Genomic DNA, 20,892 nt, shown 5'->3' with positions numbered 1-20,892 from the left:
ACCACTATCTCAGTGAAACATACCTTTCAGGATAATTAACAGCAAATGTCATTTTTCCTTTAAATAAGATTCAGGCTTTTAAAGGTGGCAAAAAGTATTGGATAGAATAAAAAAAATATCCTCTTGCCATAAATTACAGGTAATAATTTAAAGTAAAATTAAACATAGTACACAAAAAGAAGCAACATGTATTTCAGTTAGTATTTCTAGTAATAAGTAGATTGTAACTGGAAAAGGCTAAGATAAAACCTTTTAACTGTTGACTGAATTAAACTGTCAAATAAGATTAGCATAATCAGGCAACAAAATAATTCCCTGAATTTCAGAATTTTTTGCTACTCGCCACTTCCAAATATCTGTGGTAGTACACAGGCATTATTATTTAGAATATATATTATCTTTTCCATTGTTTCATAATCCTAATAAATGTAACCGTAGTATAAAAGTATAGCTGGCTCTTTAGTTCTCCTTGGGCCTGTGATACACTGATCTTGATGTACTGCTGTGCAGTGCAATAGAAAAGAGAGTAGAATTTTACCTTAAGGAGATGCTTAAAGTATGTTTTAAATTACAATGATGTTTTGTGTGATTTTTCTGTCATTTTTCCAACACATTTTTCTTTTAGTAACTAGAAATCACAGATTAAGTGATTTTTAACAATTTCCCAAAATATGCTGATTTTTAATAATTACTCTGAATTGTGTAAATGTTGCACTAATATGTAAAATTGCTTTATAAAAATCTGTTCATTCATGTAGTATTTTGCTTCATCTTACAGTGTTTGTAAACTGATTGTTAGAAAATTTATCATTCAAGGAATTCTTTTTTAAAATCTGGCAGATAGATTTGCAGCATGAATGTCCCGAGAGAAAATATGAACGCTCTGATTTCTTAGAGCAAATATTTTGCTTTCCCCCCAGCATGCATACTTTTGCATATACTAAGATATGTTTCTGCAGTTTGTCATCCACTGTCTGTTTGAAAAGAGCGATTCCCTTCCACTGTCTGTGTGTTTTTAATAACATGAATAACAACTTTGATCCTTTCGTAAGGGAATTTTCAATATCCTTAAATTTGAGAAGTTCAGTTCTCTCAATTCTGGCCAGAATTGTGCCATTTTCAAGTTCTAATAGCTTTATGTAGCACCTTGATCTCTACATATTTATTTGCTATTCTTGTGTAACAGTGATTTTGTATACATTAGTAAATGTCAACCTTAACAGATGTTTACTTTGGGGATTTGGATAGCACCTGTGAATTACTGAAATTTAACTGTATTTTCCTACTCCCATTTCAAATACCTAGCTCAAATACATTTAGAAATTTTCAGCTGAATCACATCTGACAAGTTCTACATGATTCATGATGATTAAAAAATATTCTTTATTGAAACTGTCAGAATAAAGTTAAAGAACTGACTTTTTTTTCTATTTCTTTTGCTTTAGGAATGACTGGCAATTACCTACTAACAAACCCTCTTCTTCGACCACATGGCACTAACAACCCCTATAACACATTGCTCGCTGAAACAGTTGTATGTAATGCCCCTTCAGCTCCTGTGTTTAACTCACCAGGTGTGCTTATACTTCCTGAATAAAACTGCTTTTCTTGGCTCGCTCCAAATCCCTTCTTTTCCCTAGAAAGAAACTCAAGTTGCAATATTCTAGCCTTACATTCTGAATTTGTCAGTTCAAGAGATACAGTATTGCCAATGTTAGCTTGTAAAACTGCACTATATTATAGTAATGCCTTTGCCGTAACAGTATTTACCAATAATTATCCATGTTTTTAACACAGGTGGCATAAATCTTAATATACTATTACAGGACTGACACCACATGGTCCGAGAGCCCATCTTCGAGATATATATCACTTAGAGGTATCATGTCTATGCAATATAAGGTTTCTTGCTGAGAAAAACCTGCTTACGGAGCGGATTAGATAATAAAGCAGCGCAAGGCATCTTGACACCTTTGGATACTGCAGTGTAGAAAATTGTATCCAGCGTCAAATAGATCTAAACTATAGTATAGTGCAGCTTTATGGGAGATCATTCCTTTAGGAAAATCTTGAGATTAGCAGTTAGAACAGTTTAGTTCTGTAGGAATAAAGGGTGTCATCGCTTACCTAACATTTTGCTGTTACGTTATCTAGTTGCTTTTTTAACTGCAGAGCAATCATCAGTAAATATCTAGTAGTTACAGTTTGATGATAACTTGTAGGGTAACTGAAACTATGTTAAATCTTTGATTAAGAGCTCATAAAACCTTGCTTCCAGTTTTTATTTCAAGTTTCCTTTTTAACTGAACTGTAGTTTCTATTTTCATTCTCTTGTTTTCTTACTTTCCTTATGCTTTCCTCTAGCAACCTACAGAGAGACAAGTATGGGAGTAAAACTTAACTTTGCCTATCAAATGTAAATTTTTTCAGCATGATTTTTAATGGGCACAATTAAAACATAACTAGCGGTCATGAAGTAGACTCAGCGGGCAAGTGGTTCACAATTTGCAAATGAAATGTTTCCACATTCAAAAAGTACTTGCATACTGCTTTTTGGAAAACAACATGAGGTCTGTAGCAAATCCTATTGGTAACAGAAGTTATGCAATGCTGAAATAATTTGCTGTTTAAAACCAAAGCAGTGTCATGCAGAAATGCTTAACAATTTACTTATTTTTTTTTTACATTCCCACAGTAATCTTGCTACAGGCTATGGAAAGATTTCAAATGAATTACCTGATCATGGGCAACAAAATTTGCCTCATCAAACCAATTTGAATATATTCTAGCATGCTTAACTCTGCAGTATATCATAGAAAACTCATTTTGGATTATCAGATATGTTTTGGTATCTGTTTAGCAGATGAAAAAAGAATGAAAATTATAGAATTAAATCACTTTCATGAGGGAAATGAATGCCAGCATGTGGTCCATGTGTTGTCTACTTTTATAAATGCCATATGTTCTGCACAGCTAAATCCATTGCAAGGAAAATCTTGGAACATATATGAAATTGCAGAACTACAAAGTTGTTTAATCAAAGCTTAAAGAGACCTTTCAAACAACCCTCATCACAGTTTAAATCAGTACACATGGGGAAGAGTTACAATAACACAAATACAAAATGATTTGCAAATTACTCAAACCGAATTTATTTAGAAATTATTATTCTATGTTTTAAAAGGCAAAGGCAAAAATTGTTTCATGAGAAAATGCAATTACTTTTTAATTGAAAACAGTATGTTCTAGAGAAGGTTGAATTTTCTAGGATAAGCTGCAGCTTTAACTATGAAACAAACCTAAAACAGGAAAATGTATAATCTTTTTCAAAACAACTTCTTTCTTATACTCCTCCAAGCCTTGCATATAATGCAGCAGCCTCACAGTGGTCAGTCTCATTTCAGTAACATCACTCCATTCTTTCTTTACTTCCAGCCATATCTGTAGATACAGTGATTTCCTAGGAATGCTCTGACAATCTAACTTTCCATGGTTCAGGCTGTTTGCTTTCTTTCAAAGTTTTTTTCTTTTTTCTTTGCTTGGGAAGTGCTGTGATGTCATAGTTTACATGTCTTTGTGTCTGTAGAAAAAACATTCCTTTATTGTGTTACCAAAAAAAAAGCCAAAACCAAAAACATAAAGACCTTAATCATCATAAGACTTCATTCCCCTTCCTCCCCCAGAACTTCTTTTCATGTTTCCAGCAGACTTACCCAATCTATCATTCCTCCAGCAGCTATAAGATATCAGCCATGGCTGATTTCCTCTTCCCATTCCACGACTAATATTTATTCTTTGGTTTAATTTCTGTGACCCATACTTAAAGAAATTCCTAACATTTCTGCATTTGACTTCCATGCCCATGGTAACCGTGGGCCGAACTCTTAATTAACTATTCTGGTTCATTCAGCGCTGTCACTGTGACTGATGCAGACTGCAGGCAAACTTTGACCTTTAGAAGCCTGGGGCCGTTGTTGGCAGACAGAATATTAGTGCAAAAAAATTACATTAAGTGGGAAAAGAAAAGCTGTTATTGCTTAGTAATCTAATTTGCTGAACCCTTGCTCTGACTAAGTTGCTGAGAAGCTCAGTAAATTCATCATGTTACAATAAATCATTTTACTTTCTTTTATATATCAGCTACTCTTAGGCCAGATAGCCTGAGCAGACAGACATGATGTGAGTTGTCCAAAGTGAGTCATTCCACCTGCTGTCTATCGTGTTGTTGGATGGTGCTTGTGGGCCCTGGTCCCTGTAGTGTGAAAGATGGCTGTCCTTGTTTAACATATATTCTTTGTATTTATCCATTTTTTTCATTCTTTTCTTTACTTCATCTCAAAAAAAAGGGAAACAATTTTAGAAATGTCATTAAAGTAAAGTAGTTGCCTGCCAGTTATGTGGGTTTATGTTGTACATTTACCTTCAGTTATGTCTGTGATCTAATTCCTTTTTAATTTAGTGTCGTTTAGGACAAATTCTGTTAATTTTATTTTTCTAAATCATGGTGTTGTACTTTAAAATGTAGATGTTTCCAAATGAATTGCTTTGCATTACATATGCAAGGGCATGGAGTGAACAGTTCCTTGTGGAAGAGTCACAGAATTGACACTAAATTAAGAAATTAAAACGCCACTATTCCCCACAGGAAATACATGTTACTATTTTTTTAAATACATCTTTCCTATAAGGTGTGCAACTGTTTACATTTGGGAATGTGCAATAACCTAACTTTTCTTGAGTCTTACTTCCAAGTACAACTTTGTCCTGAACTACATTAAAGAATTTTGTTCAAAAAAAAAAAGATTAAGTGCTGAAAAGCACATCAGGTGATAACCAGAACTGTCCTTTTCCGTTTCAGGACATTCACTGAACAATGCCAGGGATACAAGTGCCATGGATACTCTACCGCTAAATGGTAATTTCAACAACAGCTACTCATTGCGCAATGGAGACTATAACGACAGTGTGCAAGTTGTAGACTGTGGACTAAGCCTGAATGATACTGCTTTTGAGAAAATGATCATTTCAGAATTAGTGCACAACAACCTGCGGGGCAGCAGCAAGAACCACAACCTGGAGCGCACGCTGCCAGCCAAAGCTGTGATCGGCGGGAGCAGTAGCGAAGATGATGCCATCGTGGCAGATGCGTCGTCTTTGATGCACAGTGACACCCCCGGACTGGAGCTCCACCACAAGGAGCTGGAGGCCCCCCTTATTCCACAGCGGACTCACTCCCTTCTGTACCAGCCCCAGAAGAAAGTGAAGACTGAAGGAACCGACAGCTACGTCTCCCAGCTGACGGCTGAGGCTGACGACCACCTCCAGTCCCCCAACAGAGACTCTCTTTACACGAGCATGCCCAACCTCAGAGACTCTCCTTTCCCAGAGAGCAGCCCTGATGTTGAAGAAGATCTCTCTCCCTCCAGGAGGAGCGAAAATGAGGACATTTACTACAAGAGCATGCCAAATCTCGGAGCTGGCCATCAGCTTCAGATGTACTATCAAATCAGCAGGGGTAATAGCGACGGCTATATAATTCCCATTAACAAGGAAGGATGTATTCCAGAAGGGGATGTTAGAGAAGGACAAATGCAACTAGTGACAAGCCTTTAATAGTGTAGCAAAGAAATATTAAAGGCCACGTACAAGTATTAAAAAGACTTAATTGGCCCCATGCAGGCTCCCTCATATCTGCTTGAAGAGACAATTCTGTTGACCTTGTGGTTCTCCAGTGTAACAGGGATGACTGGACCTTGCAGTTCTGTGAATTTTTATAAAACAAAAACTTTGTATATACACAGAGTATACTAAAATGAATTATTTGTTACAAAGAAAAGAAATACCAACAAGGTATTTTAAGATATCTTCTGCTGCTGAATTTAACAAAATTGTGAAAAAAAAAAGAAAAATAAACATGTTCCAGCCATTTTACTGCAGCAGTTTGTGAACTAAATTTGTAAATATGGCTGCACCATTTTTTTTTCTAGGCCTACATTGTATTATATACAAGGCGTAGGCTCTAAAATCCTGTGGGACAAATTTACTGTACCTTACTATTCCTGACAAGACTTGCAAAAGCAGGAGAGAGATTCTGCATCAGTTTGCAGTTCACTGCAAATCTTTTCCATTAAGGCAAAGATTGAATACATGTCTAACCACTAGCAATCAAGCCACAGGCCTTATTTCATATATTTCCTCAACTGTACAATGAACCGTTCTCATGAAAAAATGGCTAAAGAAATTATATTTTGTTCTATTGCTAGGGTAAAATAAATACATTTGTGTCCAACTGAAATATAATTGTCATGAAAAATAATTTTAAAGAGTTTGAAGAAAATATTGTGAAAAGCTCTTGGTTGCACATATGTTATAAGCTGTTTTTCTTACACTCTGTTCATAGTACGGTAGTATGTTTAAAATGCAAGTTCTACCCGTTTTCACTTATTTTTCACTGTAAACAGTGTTCTGCTTTGACAAGTTTGTTTTTATTCTTACGTTTTGAATTTTTATTGCCAAAAAAAATAATTTGGGGAGAAATTCGTTTTAGACGCCAATTATGCCAAGCCTTGCACAAATCTGGTATAGCTAACAAAGATTGTAACTCAATTCCCTGTTCATTCTTTAATCAGGGTTGGGTGGTAAGGGGTAAAGGGGACACTGGACACTTCTCACAAGCTTTCTCGTGAATAAAAGGTGCCTGTCCTTTAAAAAAAAATAAATAAAACATAACTATTACTCTTCCATATTCCTTCTGCCTATATTTAGTAATTAATTTATTTTATGATAAAAATCTAATGAAATGTAAATTGTTTAAACAAAATTCTGCTTTTTTCATCCCTTTGTGTAAACCTGTTAATAATGAGCCCATCACTAATATCCAGTGTAAAGTTTAACACCTGTTTGACAGTAAATAAATGTGAATTTTTTTCCAAATAGGTAAAATGTGCATTATTATGTACAAAGCATAATTGGCATCAGTAGGCCTTTGACCCAGCTGTATTCTGCTTAGAATGGCTTCCTTACATTTCATGGTTTAGATGTTGAGAATACAATAGAAACTGTCTATGTAGTTCTACTGAATAGAGGTCATCATTGCTATTCAATTCGTAGTCACAATTGAATAGGATCAAGCTCAGATGTAGCAGGGCCATTAGGAAAATGTACTGTAATTTCATATATTTACATAACTTTTAAGAAAGTATCTGTATTGAAATTAAAAATAAGGTGGTGAACACCATCATATTCTCAGCAATGGTAATTAGCAGATAATTATTAGTGATGAAGATATATTCTTGTAGTGAGGAAAACATGAGTAAGCAGCATTTGGATAGCACTTTATCTTCTGTGTGCTATACAAATAATTATTCTATCATGACAGTTTTTTGAGCTAGAGAAATAAGCATGACGGTCCCCATTTTTACCAGACTAGACAACTGCAGAAGGCAGCTGATGCCCAAGATGTGATCAACAGATCAGTGGCAAATTTGGAATTCTGAAGTCTTCGTTTTCTTGATTCCCAAAACTCTTTTGTTCCTCTCAACCAGGCCCTGTCAAATGTAATGCCAGGGACTTCATTTGCTGCAACTTCCAAAATTGTGTTTGTCCAAATAACTATTAAATTAAGTGCCCTATCATCACAGAGGCCATGGTGACATGTGGCCACTGTAACTACTGGTGTGACAAGAGCAAAAACTCATTTGAAAGCCTTATAAATTCTGTTGGCTTCTAATGGGGTTGGAATATAAAAAGTCCAAAGATACTTTCTTTCTGTTCATTTGGAATATATATTGATAAGCTCTGGTTATCTGAACAGTTTGGCATAGGTGCATTTTGAAAAATACTAAGATTTCAGAAAAATATTTTGAGCAAGATTTCCTAATGTTGACACCATGCACACTCTGTAAAAAAAGGAAAAAGGGGGTGTGTGGGAGGTTCAGCTGTAACCCCAGGGTTCAGATAACCACGATGTACCTGTATTTGGGATGCTTTGTGGCACAGCAGCTATTCTTGAAGACAAAGGCATCTTCACCACAGGGCCCTACTGATAACTCTTGCCAGTAAGTCCCTTAACAGTAAAAGTTAGTATGTTTACAATAGGGTCCTTGGAACATTTGGAATTTAATCAGAGACTGTTTACTTCTGTTCGGTAGAGATACTTTAAAATCTGAACTCTACAAATTATGAATTTGTTCCGATTCAGGATTTACAGCTGATTGTTTGGAACAAAAAGACTCTCTTGGTCTGCTTGGCAATTTCAAAGCACATTTGCTGCCTTCTACCTAGGAAATCATGTCTTAGGGATTTAAAAATTGTGGTGCACAAGTCATTACAGCACACATGACCTAATAAAGTCACCAACCTTCAGCAGAACCTTCAACCCTAACTGGAGCAAGTGCTCCTTTGTGTCACATGTTGTCTAACTAAAGGTGGCGAAACTACATGCTGGAAAAAGGTTTGTAGCATTGTGACCTTAAATATATATTCAATTGCAAATGTAACAAGTATTCATAAAAGAAGAAAATGTAGCTGATGAACCTAAGATGAAGCAGATGAACCTAAGTATCATAAGGGAATTCTTTTGTTAGCTTCTTTGTAATGTAGATGTTGCTTTTTAGTGAGCCTGTTTTTTTTAATGTTATACTAGTGAGTGTCCAGTGTTTAGATAGCAGCTAACAGCCAATACCTTGCCAAATTTCTGTTGGTGTAACTTCTCAGTGAAGTAGGTTACAATATAATTATATAGCCGACAGCTTATTGTAATTTCTTTGTTTTCTCTCACGTTCCTGCCATCATGTCTTGGGATCAGAAGGACAGAAGAATTCAGAGGAAGAGTTCGAGGCTAGCGAAATAATGACAGCAGAATTAATGGGAACAAGTGTTTCTTCAGGGTCATCAGTTAACCAGTTCCTATGATGGTGCCAAGGATATGCTGCTATTTTAGGCACTGTCTTTCAGATGAGCTGTAATTTTCTTATGGCTAGTAATCTTCTGTTAGCGTGAGCCCTCCTGGCTCAGTCCAATTCTTCCTTGTAACTTCAGTCCAGTTATATTAATTCCTACAAAAGATTAAATGGGATGTGCATTTAGTGAACTGTTGTATAATGGTGCTATGCATTGTTTAATATAAGATACATCTCAGTTCTACATAAGTGAACCATAACATGAAGAAATGCAACACTGGTAATACCTTTATAGTTAAATTAACCTTTATCTGTTAATTCTACAGTACACCTTTGCTTCTTTTAAATTGGAAATGAAATTATTAATAAAGTTTACATATAATCACTTATGTAGATAATAAAAGGTGTTTCAAATTGACATAAGTTACGGATAAAATATGCGTCCTATTTTATGTCCTAATTTTTAAGGCAATTTTCTTTCTGAACTACTCAGAACAGATATCAGCAGAACAAAGACAAAAGGGATGACTCCTTGCATAGTTTTCATCCCACTTTACCTCAAAAATGACAAAATTCTCTTCTAGAACTGATTACATGCATCATATGCTAGTGTAAAGTTTTATCCCAGGATAAAATTACTTTTCCAATCACAAGAAGCTACAGGTAGACATTATATATATATATATATATGTATGTATGTATGTATGTATGTATACACACATTTCACTGGGGTTTTCAATAACTAATTCTCAGGAACACTGGAGAATGAAAAGCGATGGCATGTAGCAGTCAGGTTCTGCACTTCCAGCTCTACTGTAGCCCTACGATGATGCTCACACCAGAGAGATTGTGGTGGAGCAAACCTCGGATTATTTTAAATAGATGGTGGCAGTCGCCTGCCACATTTCTGAAGGGCACTGCTACAAATCCAGTAAGCATCCTGCACTTACTCTGCAGATTTGAACTGAACACCGCTGGCATGCTGCGTCTCCATCCAGGAACCGATCCCAGGTTGGAATCCATCGCTGTATTAGAGGAAAAAACTCCTGCCACCACACCCCTGGAGCAAGAGATTTGTGCCTCCTGTTTATATAAACACTTTGGCAATTAGTAGTAATTCAATTAAGCAAGCCTCCTCAACCATCCAGCTCCAACAAGAATCTGGAGTATAGGTTCATTAGGACCCTGTCTATCTCAGCAGAGTATTTCATTTTTTTTTTTCCCCCAGTAAAATACTTCATGCGACTTTTAGAACAAGAACTTGCAAATCCCTTTATTCATGCAGGATAAATTCTCAATGGTATTTCATTAATTCATGCCTAAGAGCATTAATATCTCTTCTTACTGTATTATGTCATCATTAATCTCAACCTCTCCCCATCAAAGTTCCTGGCATGTGAACCAGATCACGCCACGGTGCAGCCCAGACAGTCACAAATGCTCCAGAAACTCAAACCCGCCCCAGCCCAGCAGCCAGGAGATTTTAAAGCACCATTGCACATAATGCACCAGCTGCTAAAGTCGTCAGCACAGGCTCCCAGGCTGGGGAAGTCACATTGCAGAAATAACATTTAAAATAGGTGGTTTTATCAAGCAAAGTCTTCTAAAGTTCATGTAATTCTTAACCATTTCGTCCTCCGGTGTACAGCTCCTTCTGTGCATTGGAGTAGGGGCCCTGGTCCCAGTGCTGGCTCTGTGCTGCAAACCAGTTTAAAGTTTAGCTACAGCAAAGCTGAGCACAGAAACCTCTTCCTACCTTAAAAGGTCTGATTCACAACCAGGAAGGAGCAGGAGCCAGGTTAGTGTCTGCACAGGCATTTTTAAAGGAGAAGCTGGCTTTCTGAACAAGCAGTGCTGACGGTCTAAAATGACTGTTCCAGTTCTCTTGTAGCATAATAGCTTTAAAATAGCTTAATGCTGCTGAACTCTCAGCTTCAGTGATTGCTTAGGAGAACGAGTCCCAAAGGTTAACGAGGTTTCTATGAAAATAATTCATTTTCTTTCACGTTAAATAGACCACTTTGCTCTCTTTTTTTGCATTACCAGGATAAATACAAATTGCTTAGCTTATATTCTTTATACCACCCATTGTTTTAAATACTTCTAGTTTGCCTCCTATTATTTGACTCCTTTCTAAACAAATCCTTGTGTTCAGACTCCTCCATTTCTCCATCCGTTGAATTGCTAGTCTGCAGAACTACATTTTGTCAGAATGCTTTAAGAGATAGGGCAAGTGCAAAATTATGGGTGAACTCCTATTGTTGATTTATAGATGGAATTGTATTTCCTATTCCTTTTTTTTTTTAACACGGGCTCGCATTGTCTTTTGCTTTTGTACTATCCCCGGCTCCTCACAAATGTTTCCACGAAGATGATCATAGCAAGTAATGACCTAAATAGCTACGGTTAATTTAGAACCCAGCAAAGCCTACAAGTACTCCCAATTACTCCCCTGAATGTGCGCCCAACCTTGTATTCGCCAGCATTGCATTTCATTTGCCTTCATGCTGCCCATTTATTCACTTTGTTAACCCAGGTCATTCACAATCTTCCCTAGTTCTGATTAACTGAAATAATTCTCTGTTAACAGCAAATGTTGCCACCTTCCAGATAGCCTGTTCATCCCCTTTCTCAGATAACACCGGCTTTAATACAGTGTGTTAAGGCACTATACTGTTAACCTTTGGCCATGCTAAAAAAAACCTGACCATTTAATCCTGCTCTGCCTCTTAGTTTCTAATACATGACTACTTTAGCTCTCACTCCCTGAATACTGGCTTTCTCTAATGCCTTCTTTGCAGGGATATTTTTGCAAGGATATATATATATATTTTTTTTTGGAAAGTCCAAATAAATTGCATCAAGTATTCTGCCCCCCAGCTGCATGATTGACTAAATTTTAGTATATTAGAGAGGCACAATTTTCTTGCCCTGAGCATTTTACATCTCTCCCAGCAATGTTTCCCCTGCACATACTTGCTTAGCTACTGAGCTGCTAGATGTCAGACCTGAAAAAGCACTTAAGTTTTCTGACTGAAATTTAGGTGGGATGTAGGCAGTGAAATTCCCAGGTACATCATTCACAGGTACACGGGACATCACTTCTGGAGCAGAAATAGTGCTACGCTCGTAGACACATAAAATTTTTGTCACTAACGCCATTTTGGCACCCAAAGCTGTGCTGCGTCGCCTGTGCAGCCGCGTCCCGTGGCTGAGGTGGGCCAAGGCAGGGCAAGGGCTGTGAGCTGGCGCTGTGGCTGTGCGGGTTGTGCTGTACAGTTAATATTTACCCGGGGATAAGAGATAAGCCCGGCACGGCTGGGTCGAGGCAGCTCCCGACACTGCGTTTTTGTGTTTTTATCCGGTGTCTCTGCGCACGACGGCGGTCTGCGGCCCTCGGGCGGGCTGGCTAAACCACTTGGCAGGGGCGGCCATGCTCGCTGCGCTCTCCCTGCCAGCCACGCGCTGGGTTCGGAGCTGGGGGTCAGACCCAACCCGACCGCTCGCCTCGCACCCCCTCCCCAGCCCAGCTGCAGCTGCCGAGCTCTGACGCCACACATGGTTTCCAACGCCTGGGGGGGCGAGGTGCCCCCGCGTGAGGCCTGGGGCAGCTTGGGGCGCTGGCGGGTGAGGGAGGCAGCAGCACAGCCTACAGGGAAATGGGCGCCATTGGCAGCCCAAAACACCCGGACCTGGCTGCCCCAACCCAGGCCTCAGCTCGGGCTGCAGGAAAAAACGTGGTTAAACCTCTGACGTGGGCCGGCGCTCCATGCTGGCTGGCTCAGGGGCTCCCGGGGGGGGAGCAGACCTGGGGGGCACCCAGCCCGGGAGCCCGCGGGACCTCGTCCCCTCCTCCCCTCCCCAGTTGCTGCCGGTCCTGCCGCTAACCCACCGCAGCTCCTGCCCGCGCCACGATCTCTGGTCACACCGAAACCCCGCGTGGGGGAATGTGCGACACGGCAGGGCCCAGGGAGCCCGGGGCCGTGAGCAGAGCCGCAGCTCTGCCCGAAGGGCTGGAGGGAGGGCTGGGGTTGTCACCATGGCAGGGCACCAGTGCACGCAGGGTTATGAGAAACAGTGAAGGTGTCTAGCGCGTTAAACACTGCCTGAAGCGCCTGAACATCCCCCCCCACCCCCCTTAAAAAGCAAGGCAGAGAGAGAATACATAGCGACGGAGGTGGAGAAGAAAATAAAGGCAGGATATGAATCAAATGAGGTACAGAATTAATTTTGCCTTCCACCGTTTGTCTCCCTTCCAACACCACTTACTGCAGCCCCTGCAGGCAAGACACAGAGAAATCTCACCGGTGTCTGTCTTTCTGGGTAATTTGACAAAATACTTCAGTTTAGTGAAACACTTCTAACTCTGCAAACTTGTTAACTCATATTTACAACCTAAATATTTAATCTAATAGGATAGTCAGCTCACAATGTGCTTACAGAAAGCAGTCTAGATATTTTTCATTCCAAGCACAAGGCTGGAAATTTTCAAAACTGGATTTCACCAAAATAACTAATTTCAACGTACCAAAATGCTACCACTCAAGAGGCCTCACTGCGAATGAGCTAACCGGTCAGTACACCTAGTGTGAGAGGGCTGGCTTGGCATGTGCCTTATCATAGGTGTCCCATACACTACCTTAGCCATACACAATTACATACACGATACACTTTGCAGAGTCTCATAAACTGTATCTCTTTCTGAAGAGATGAATACGCCTTCCCCGCTTTGTGGAAGGACTGCTCACTACAAATAAGGCACTGCACATAAGCCCATTCAGAGGCCCCCCAGATAATATCATTGACAAAGTATCCGACTTCTCAGCATCACTAAAGGAAACTATGAGGTCTGCTATTAAAAGCTATAGATCTGCCACATGCTACATTGACAGCCTCATATAGGAGGAGGATAGCTGGCCACAGCGAGCAGGCAAAAAGGGCAGGTAAAAGCAATGCGTGTACACAAGAAAGGCTAACTCACAACTGCGGACACAGCTGGTCCTGTGAAGTCCAATCTGCTTGGTGCCTCCCACGAGCCAGCTGCTGGTGCGCGCCCTGAGACAGCGCCCGGGGCAGCGGCGAGCGTGGAACCCGGTGGTCGGTGTCTGGCAGCTCCAGTGGGCAGGTAGCTGCTGCAGGGGGGTTTCTTCCAGGTCTCAGCAAAAGTTTGTTGGAGATTAGCTGACACTTAGGGGACTGCTTGGTCTCCCCACGTCAACATAAGACCATGCTACATGCTGCTTATAGTTATAAGTGTTCTAATTAGGTCGACTTGATTATTGTTCTGTGGTTTCATAGATTCTGTATTTAAAGTAATTTCAGATACTAATTTTTAGACCTTTTTTTGTGAACTAGTAAATCAAGCACAATTTATTCATGGAGTTATTCTTTTCTTTCTTAATGCCTATTCCCTCTGGCTTGTAACTTTAATTAGAACCTGCTATCTGTTCATATTGGTAATGGTAACAGTTGTCACAAGAGTACAGATGCACAGATTCAGCTCATATTGCCACTTTGACTTTATACTTAAAACCTAACAATCTTCCCAGCTATACGTCTGAGAATATCGTCCATTAATGCTTTATTTCACTGCCACCCTGAACTGCAGACTCTAAATATGAACAATCTGATTATTTTTTAACCATCCAGTAATGCATTTTCTAAAGAATAGAAACTTTACCAAAAAAAAAAAAAAAAAAAAAAAAGCTTCATTTGGAGCTAAATATCTGCCTGAAAAGGTTGTTCGGCCCATCCAGATTTCTCTTTTATTACTATAGATTTTCCCAAGGCAGTATTGTTTCTTGAATAATTATCAATCTACACAATTGTGTGCTACAGTAGGGTGATTCACCCATTAAACATACACACAGAAAAGCTTTTGGTTTGCCTGGTAAAAAACAAACAACTTCTCCCTGCTCTTCATTCTTCAACCCTTCTCTGGAATATGATGATTACATTGAAATGTAATCATTTAATATTTGATTTGCATTTGCCAGGAAAAAGAAACTCGGAATATATTTTGTATGGAGCAGAAGAATTAGACAGGATCTAGAAATTTGTTCAAAAAACATTGCATTGGTTCATTTCAAATCCACTACTGTTTATTTAGAAAATTCCTGTTCACTTTTCTCTACATTTGATCAGACCTTTACTTCTAAAATATGACATGCTTATGGTTCACTCAGAACATCTAATTTAGTCTATTTTGTATAGTGGAAAAACTACAATAGCTTGGGGGGGGTAGGTGAAAATTTTTATTAAAAATATTTTCATGGCATAGAGGTGAAAATACAGAATGATCTGAATTCTAGATGCATATTTTAGTACCACCACAATCTTAGGAAGGGTTATAGGACTAAGTAAAAGAATATTTTTTAATCCATAGTCTAGCTGGTATAAGGTTGAATGGCTTTGTTTCCTTTTTTTTTTTTTTTTTTTTTTTTTTTTTTTTTTCCTTAACTTAAACCAGGATGCTCTAAATTGTCTTTTTACTTACACATAAAGTATTCTCTCTTCATCTCCCAGAGGCCAGCTAGCCCAGGTCACGGCAAAGTTCCACACTACCAACACTGCAGCATTTTTGCAGAAATAGCTTATTGCAAAGTCATTCTAAATATGACAAACAAAGCATATTTGACAGGGAAAAACTGCAGAAAGTAAATGTTGTGATAAGACTAGACTTACATGGTTTGTTTATTTACACGCTGATTTACAAGTTTCAGTAATTTAAAGGGAGTCTTCTGGTCACTACTTGCAATTAGTGAGGTTTGAAACGCTTGCCAACTTCATCTTTAGATAAAGTTTTCCTTCCAATAGAAACTACGTCTTTTTTTCAGTATGTGATATATATACAAAATTGGATCTATTTCACATTTTTTCTGGTTGAATAGATCAGAAACAGAATAGCTTTCAAGGTCTCTGATCACTACAGAGATGCATATAGGCTGCTCTTGAAGCAGGCTGCATACCAGCCAGCGTACTTCAGCTATGTAAGAGCCGGCAACCCCAGCAGGGAGGAGGGTTAAGAAGGCATCCATTAACAAACACTGAAGTGAAGAGGACCTTTTTTCATTGACTTATGTACTCTGTGGATGGTACAAAGTTGCATTCAGCCTAGCAAGCATAGGCATCCTCAAACCACAGCACCGCTTGCTTACAGGAGCGCTGCACTTCTCCTGCCTGAATGGTGCTGATGCTCAAGTGCTCTTCTTGAGTCAAGGGGAAGGGTTGCTGCACTGCAAATATTTAGCAGTTGGTTTGCCTCCAAAATGGGAAAAAGGCATGATGTGCAATGTCTCCATATGAAATGGTGGATCAGCGTGCAGTTGTCTCCTACATGCCACAGAATAAAGTACAATAGGTTATGCTTTCAGCAAGAAAAAATTGGTAGCGCCAGACAACCAAAGGCTTGACAGTGTTTTACCACAGCTACAAGTCTACTCATTATATGGAAATTTGTGAATCCTGGGAGCTTTCAAGCTTCTCTGAATTAGCAAGATTTACTGAAAGCATCTAGTTGAAAAAAAGTCAGTATTAGGAAAGAAATTTAATTCTGTGACTTCTTCATTTGAGCGATTGTGAAGATATCTGGTTGTCTTTGGTGAATTATGAAAAAATACTATTCCCTGCTGACGCAGCTCTCTCTCAGTATTTTTGCTGAAATACTGAATGCTTTTCACAATTGTTTTATTGTAGTAACGAGGCAATGCACAGGTAGTGGCAGGGCATGCAGAATCTGCCTGAGTAAGTTTTGACTCCACTTAGACTCATATGGAATCAGCATAATTTGATGGAGGTCTGTGGCGTTAGTCCAGACCTGCCCCAATTAAGGCGAGCAGAATGAGGGCTGCTGTGCGGTACCATTTCCTGCCACTTAATCTCTGTTGCTCATCCCCTCTGTTTCATTACCTTATTGCAGAGCCAATGCTGTTCCACATCCATGCGCTACTTCTTGTAGCATCCCTGGTAAATTGAATGCTCACTACTTAATCACTTTTCTCTCAACAGGTAAGGATTAATAAAACAGTTGGGGGAAAAAAATGACAAGATTTAGTGCATTATTTTCTCTTAGGAAACAAGACGACTCAACCATTTATACTTAGGCATACTCAACTTCTTCCCATAGTGGAATGACCTTAAGAACAAAAGAATCCAGTTTACCCAGTCCAGCTGGTAGAAAATAGTGGGTGCTGTACAGTCCAGTTCCAGCACTGGACCACAGTAACGTCTTCAAGAGAGTGAAGAGAATACAAGGAGACAGGAACTTTTACAAAGTATTTGTAAATACTAAATAATATTGTAAATACTAAATATAAATACTAAATGTAATAATATACTAAATGTAAATACTAACGTAAATACTAAAAAAAAATTTGTAAAAAAAAAAAAAGCTTGCTGCCATGTTTTATTCAGTAGTCAGCACCAGGCTGCTGTTCATACCAGTAAAGTCTGAGGTGAGGCCCTGGCTCCAGTTAAACCAGTGGCACAAGTACTTGCTGACTTCAGGGAGGTTATGATTTCTCTTCTGAACTATTAAGAGGATCTTCCTGTATGAATCAATTTGTTGATTCTTTGACTTAGGTATTGAACATTAAAACTAGAGACAGAAAAGACTTCCACTTTTCAGAATGCTTTTGTGACATGAACAAATGGTTTGTTTCTCTTCGCTACCTGTAACCTTGTTTCTGTGTATATCACCCCCCAATAAGTGCTGTTTCACAATGGAGAGCGCATACACCTGCCCCCCCCCCCCAGATCAATACCTGTCTAAAAGTATTTACTCACCAAAAGGGCCGTGATCCTTCTCTTTGTCTCTTTTGAACTTCTGTTCTGCTCCCGATATATATATATATATATATATATATATTTTTTTTTTTTTTTTTTGTTTTTTTGCTTTTTGCCACAGGTTATTCTTGTACTTCCTGGCTATTGCTTGTCTCTAATAAGACTGGGTTTTTTTTCCTTTGCTCTGACCTTTATTATAGAGTATACGTCACAGCTTTTCCACTTGTCTAATCAGAGCATTGGTCCAGCCCTGAAATTGCAGCTGTTCTAAAATGTTATATATAAACAAACATTTTATCTTCAATTCTTGTTCATAGTAGTTTAAAAGAGACATGAAGATGATGATCAAAACAGAGAATGGGAAAGACTGACTGAGAGGCTTTTTTATAGAAACAGAAGATGAGTAGAAGGACAGATAATACATATAGATAATCCAGTCTGTACTGGAGTATGGTAGAAGTTATTGTATCTTATTTCTGTGAATATATTCAACTAAACAACTTATATTCTGATCGCAAAGACTAAAGTGATGAAAGAAGTTGGAATAAAAGGATATTAAATAAGCTCTGGATAGTTGCCTGCAATATTTACAGCTTTTGGAATCCTTTATCTTTTCTGCAATCGGCCACTGACACTCCATTTGTTTGTGCTTCAGTTTAGCTGTTGGAAAACAGACAAACCACGTTCACTGTCAGGAGGGACTTAAAACCTGTATTGCGAAAGCAGCATCCAGAGCAAAAGCCCGGTTGTTCTCCTCCTCTAGTCCAATGAATGGCTGGTTACAGAGCTAGAGATACGACAGGAAAAATAAGGCAGTCACCCTTTTAGCACCTCTGGGTTAAAAAGTCCCTGCATTGAATCAGCTAGGCGGGATTTGACAATGGATCCCTCAGCTTGAAAATAGCCTAATTGCAGCAGTACTGGGGACCCCAAACACTGCCAATTGCAGGCGCCATACTGGGCCCTGGGCTAAATAGACGACCAGATTTGGGAATGAGTCTCAAAACCAAGGAGGCCAAGCAAAAGCCAACCACCAAAAATCACTGTGGTGCAAGGACTTCACTAAGGAAATTTAGGCAAATACAGTCCATAACAGCATCTGTCTACTTTCATATCTAGTGTGATATCTAGTAATAAGATATCTAGCATATCTAAGGGGAAGTCTAAGGTGGTGGATAGATACCTACTCCACAACTGGACTAGACACGTAACCTTATCCCAGACACTTTCTTCTACAGAGATATTTCCCTGAGCTAGTACCCAAATGCTTGAAGTTTTAGGCAACATCTATCCTATCTGAGAACTTGTTTGCTGTAGCATGCTCAGAAAGAGTGGTAGTGTCATGTTTCACACTCCCGATCCCAGAATCCTTACCTGTGCTCCAACCTTGTTTTTCCTTATGCTGATTTGCTTTCAAAGGCTATTAGCCTCTATTCTACTTCACCTTTCAGAGAGGTAGCATCATTTACAGCCTGGATTTTGACATGGGACATGACTGTGGAATCAAATCTGAAGTGAAACTTTGTCAATGTAACTGAAATATTAAGAATAATATTTTTTAAAAGGGTAGGCACTTTAGCATATCTCTGAACTTGACATAAAATGGGAACTTTGACAGTGCTCTCTTTTACATAATGAAAATGCATTAATTAACTCCCTTTTGCAGATTTCTAGTGGCAGATACCTACTTCAACCTTAGCAGCTAGTCAGGTTGCCATAATTACAAAGAGTACATGGTACACAATATGTGATCAAAAGCATATAATACACTTGAAGTGTAAAATGCTCCAAGAATAAAACTCAAATAAATGTATTGTTTAGTTACTGGTACAACTGATACATTTATAGCTGCATCCAAATAGTTCTAACTCTGAAACGAATGCCCGTGCATAATTTTTGTAATTTTGTGCATACTAATTTTCATTTATTAAGCCATAGGTAATATGGAGAGAGCAACATTTTAAACTCCCAATATATTGTAGCTCATACTACTGCATTCATATTAAGGTATATTTTCACTGCAGGCAGGGTGGGAGAGAATGAAAAACTTTTCTCTACACATGTCAAATACCGTGATAAATAACCACATAAAAATGTAACTAAACCAAAGCAAAAGTCAATTTTCTTTGCAAGTCACTCACTATAAGTTGATACATAAAAGCTGAAGTGGCATCAGTTCTCTTTTTATATCATACTTCTAGAATCCAAAGACAACCGTAGTTGATGAACATATTGCTATTGATTTAAATAGGCTCTGGGTCATCTTTTTGCTGTTTTTCCTTCAACCTCTTGTGTTATTGTTTGTTACTCACTTGTTATAACTCATCTACAAGTGTTGTCTGTGAGCTTTCTTGGGAAGTGACTACAGCTTTCTCTGTAGGAAGAGAAAAGACAATAGATGCTGACATCCTAATTAGCATGTCAAAAATCTAATATAAACATAAACAATAATGTGCGAGCGTGTGCATTCATTGTCTGGCACTCTAGCAGCAAAGGCTGAACAGGCTCCCTGTCTGCTCTAGTCAGCGCAACAAGGAAAGTTCATTGGTTCAATGAACTGGCCAAAAAAGAACAAACAAGGCTGGTTTCCTACAGTACAGCAAGAAGGCTGAATGGCATCAGTGTTGTGAGGGTTGCCTTGCAACCTGGTTTTCCACAAACTGTGGGGGGGGGAAAAAAAAAGAAATATTAAACTTTCTCCATGCATGTAAGAACTGGCAAGAGAGAAATCCCTGATTTCAGAACTACGCGTAGCGCAGCCAACTTGATCACCTGTGACCCAAAATTTGAACCATATGTAAAAGATTACACAATCTATCTATAGACCACGCAGGGACAAATTTCAGTCTTGCAGTACATTATTAACACTACATTATTAACAGAATTCAGTAGGTTACAAGCTGATTTGTCCATATTATTTCAAGGTGACTGCATTTTTATGTAGCATATGCCTCACACCATGGGTACAATTACTACTATCATGTAACTTCAGTTTTCATGGGTAATTAATTGATAAATGGCAGCCAACTCCTTCTTAGTCACTAGATAAGTCCTTTATTAGCACATCTAATTCAATGGAGTGGGATACTACAAATCATAGCGAAGGACAGAGAATCAGTTTGTTCATTTTTGCACACTGGCTTTTGCAGCACTCAGTAACAGGGCATGGCTCATTGCTTTCCCTTACAGGGCGTCATCTGCATTCAGG

General features: G+C 38.8%; 1 protein-coding gene and 1 long non-coding RNA gene across 12 annotated transcripts in view; one reads left to right on the top strand and one right to left on the bottom strand.

Moving 5' to 3' along the window:
• ADGRL2 (adhesion G protein-coupled receptor L2) overlaps positions 1 to 6,933 on the top strand; it is a 386,461-nt gene extending 379,528 nt beyond the window's left edge. For 4 of the 11 annotated variants that reach the window (XM_026116423.2, XM_064516013.1, XM_064516012.1 and 1 more), the window contains 2 exons: positions 1,446 to 1,574; positions 4,859 to 6,933. In XM_026116423.2, the coding sequence (XP_025972208.1) occupies positions 1,446 to 1,574; positions 4,859 to 5,613 (884 nt within the window). In that variant the 3' untranslated portion in view covers positions 5,614 to 6,933. Of the gene's footprint in view, positions 1 to 1,445; positions 1,575 to 1,797; positions 1,880 to 4,140; positions 4,194 to 4,858 lie in introns of all 11 variants that reach the window. The other 7 variants (XM_064516022.1, XM_064516021.1, XM_064516019.1 and 4 more) reach the window with 3 other exon arrangements.
• LOC112993091 (uncharacterized) lies at positions 6,387 to 10,335 on the bottom strand. Its single transcript, XR_003261649.2, has 3 exons — positions 10,246 to 10,335; positions 9,851 to 9,960; positions 6,387 to 9,056 (listed from the first exon to the last, which is right to left on the bottom strand). It is a non-coding gene; the product is annotated as an uncharacterized LOC112993091 (long non-coding RNA).
• Between the last annotated feature and the right edge of the window lie 10,557 nt (positions 10,336 to 20,892).

This window comes from Dromaius novaehollandiae, chromosome 8 (assembly GCF_036370855.1).
Source record: "Dromaius novaehollandiae isolate bDroNov1 chromosome 8, bDroNov1.hap1, whole genome shotgun sequence".
Taxonomy (NCBI): Eukaryota; Metazoa; Chordata; class Aves; order Casuariiformes; family Dromaiidae; genus Dromaius; species Dromaius novaehollandiae.
This window is presented reverse-complemented; position numbering and strand designations above follow the sequence as displayed.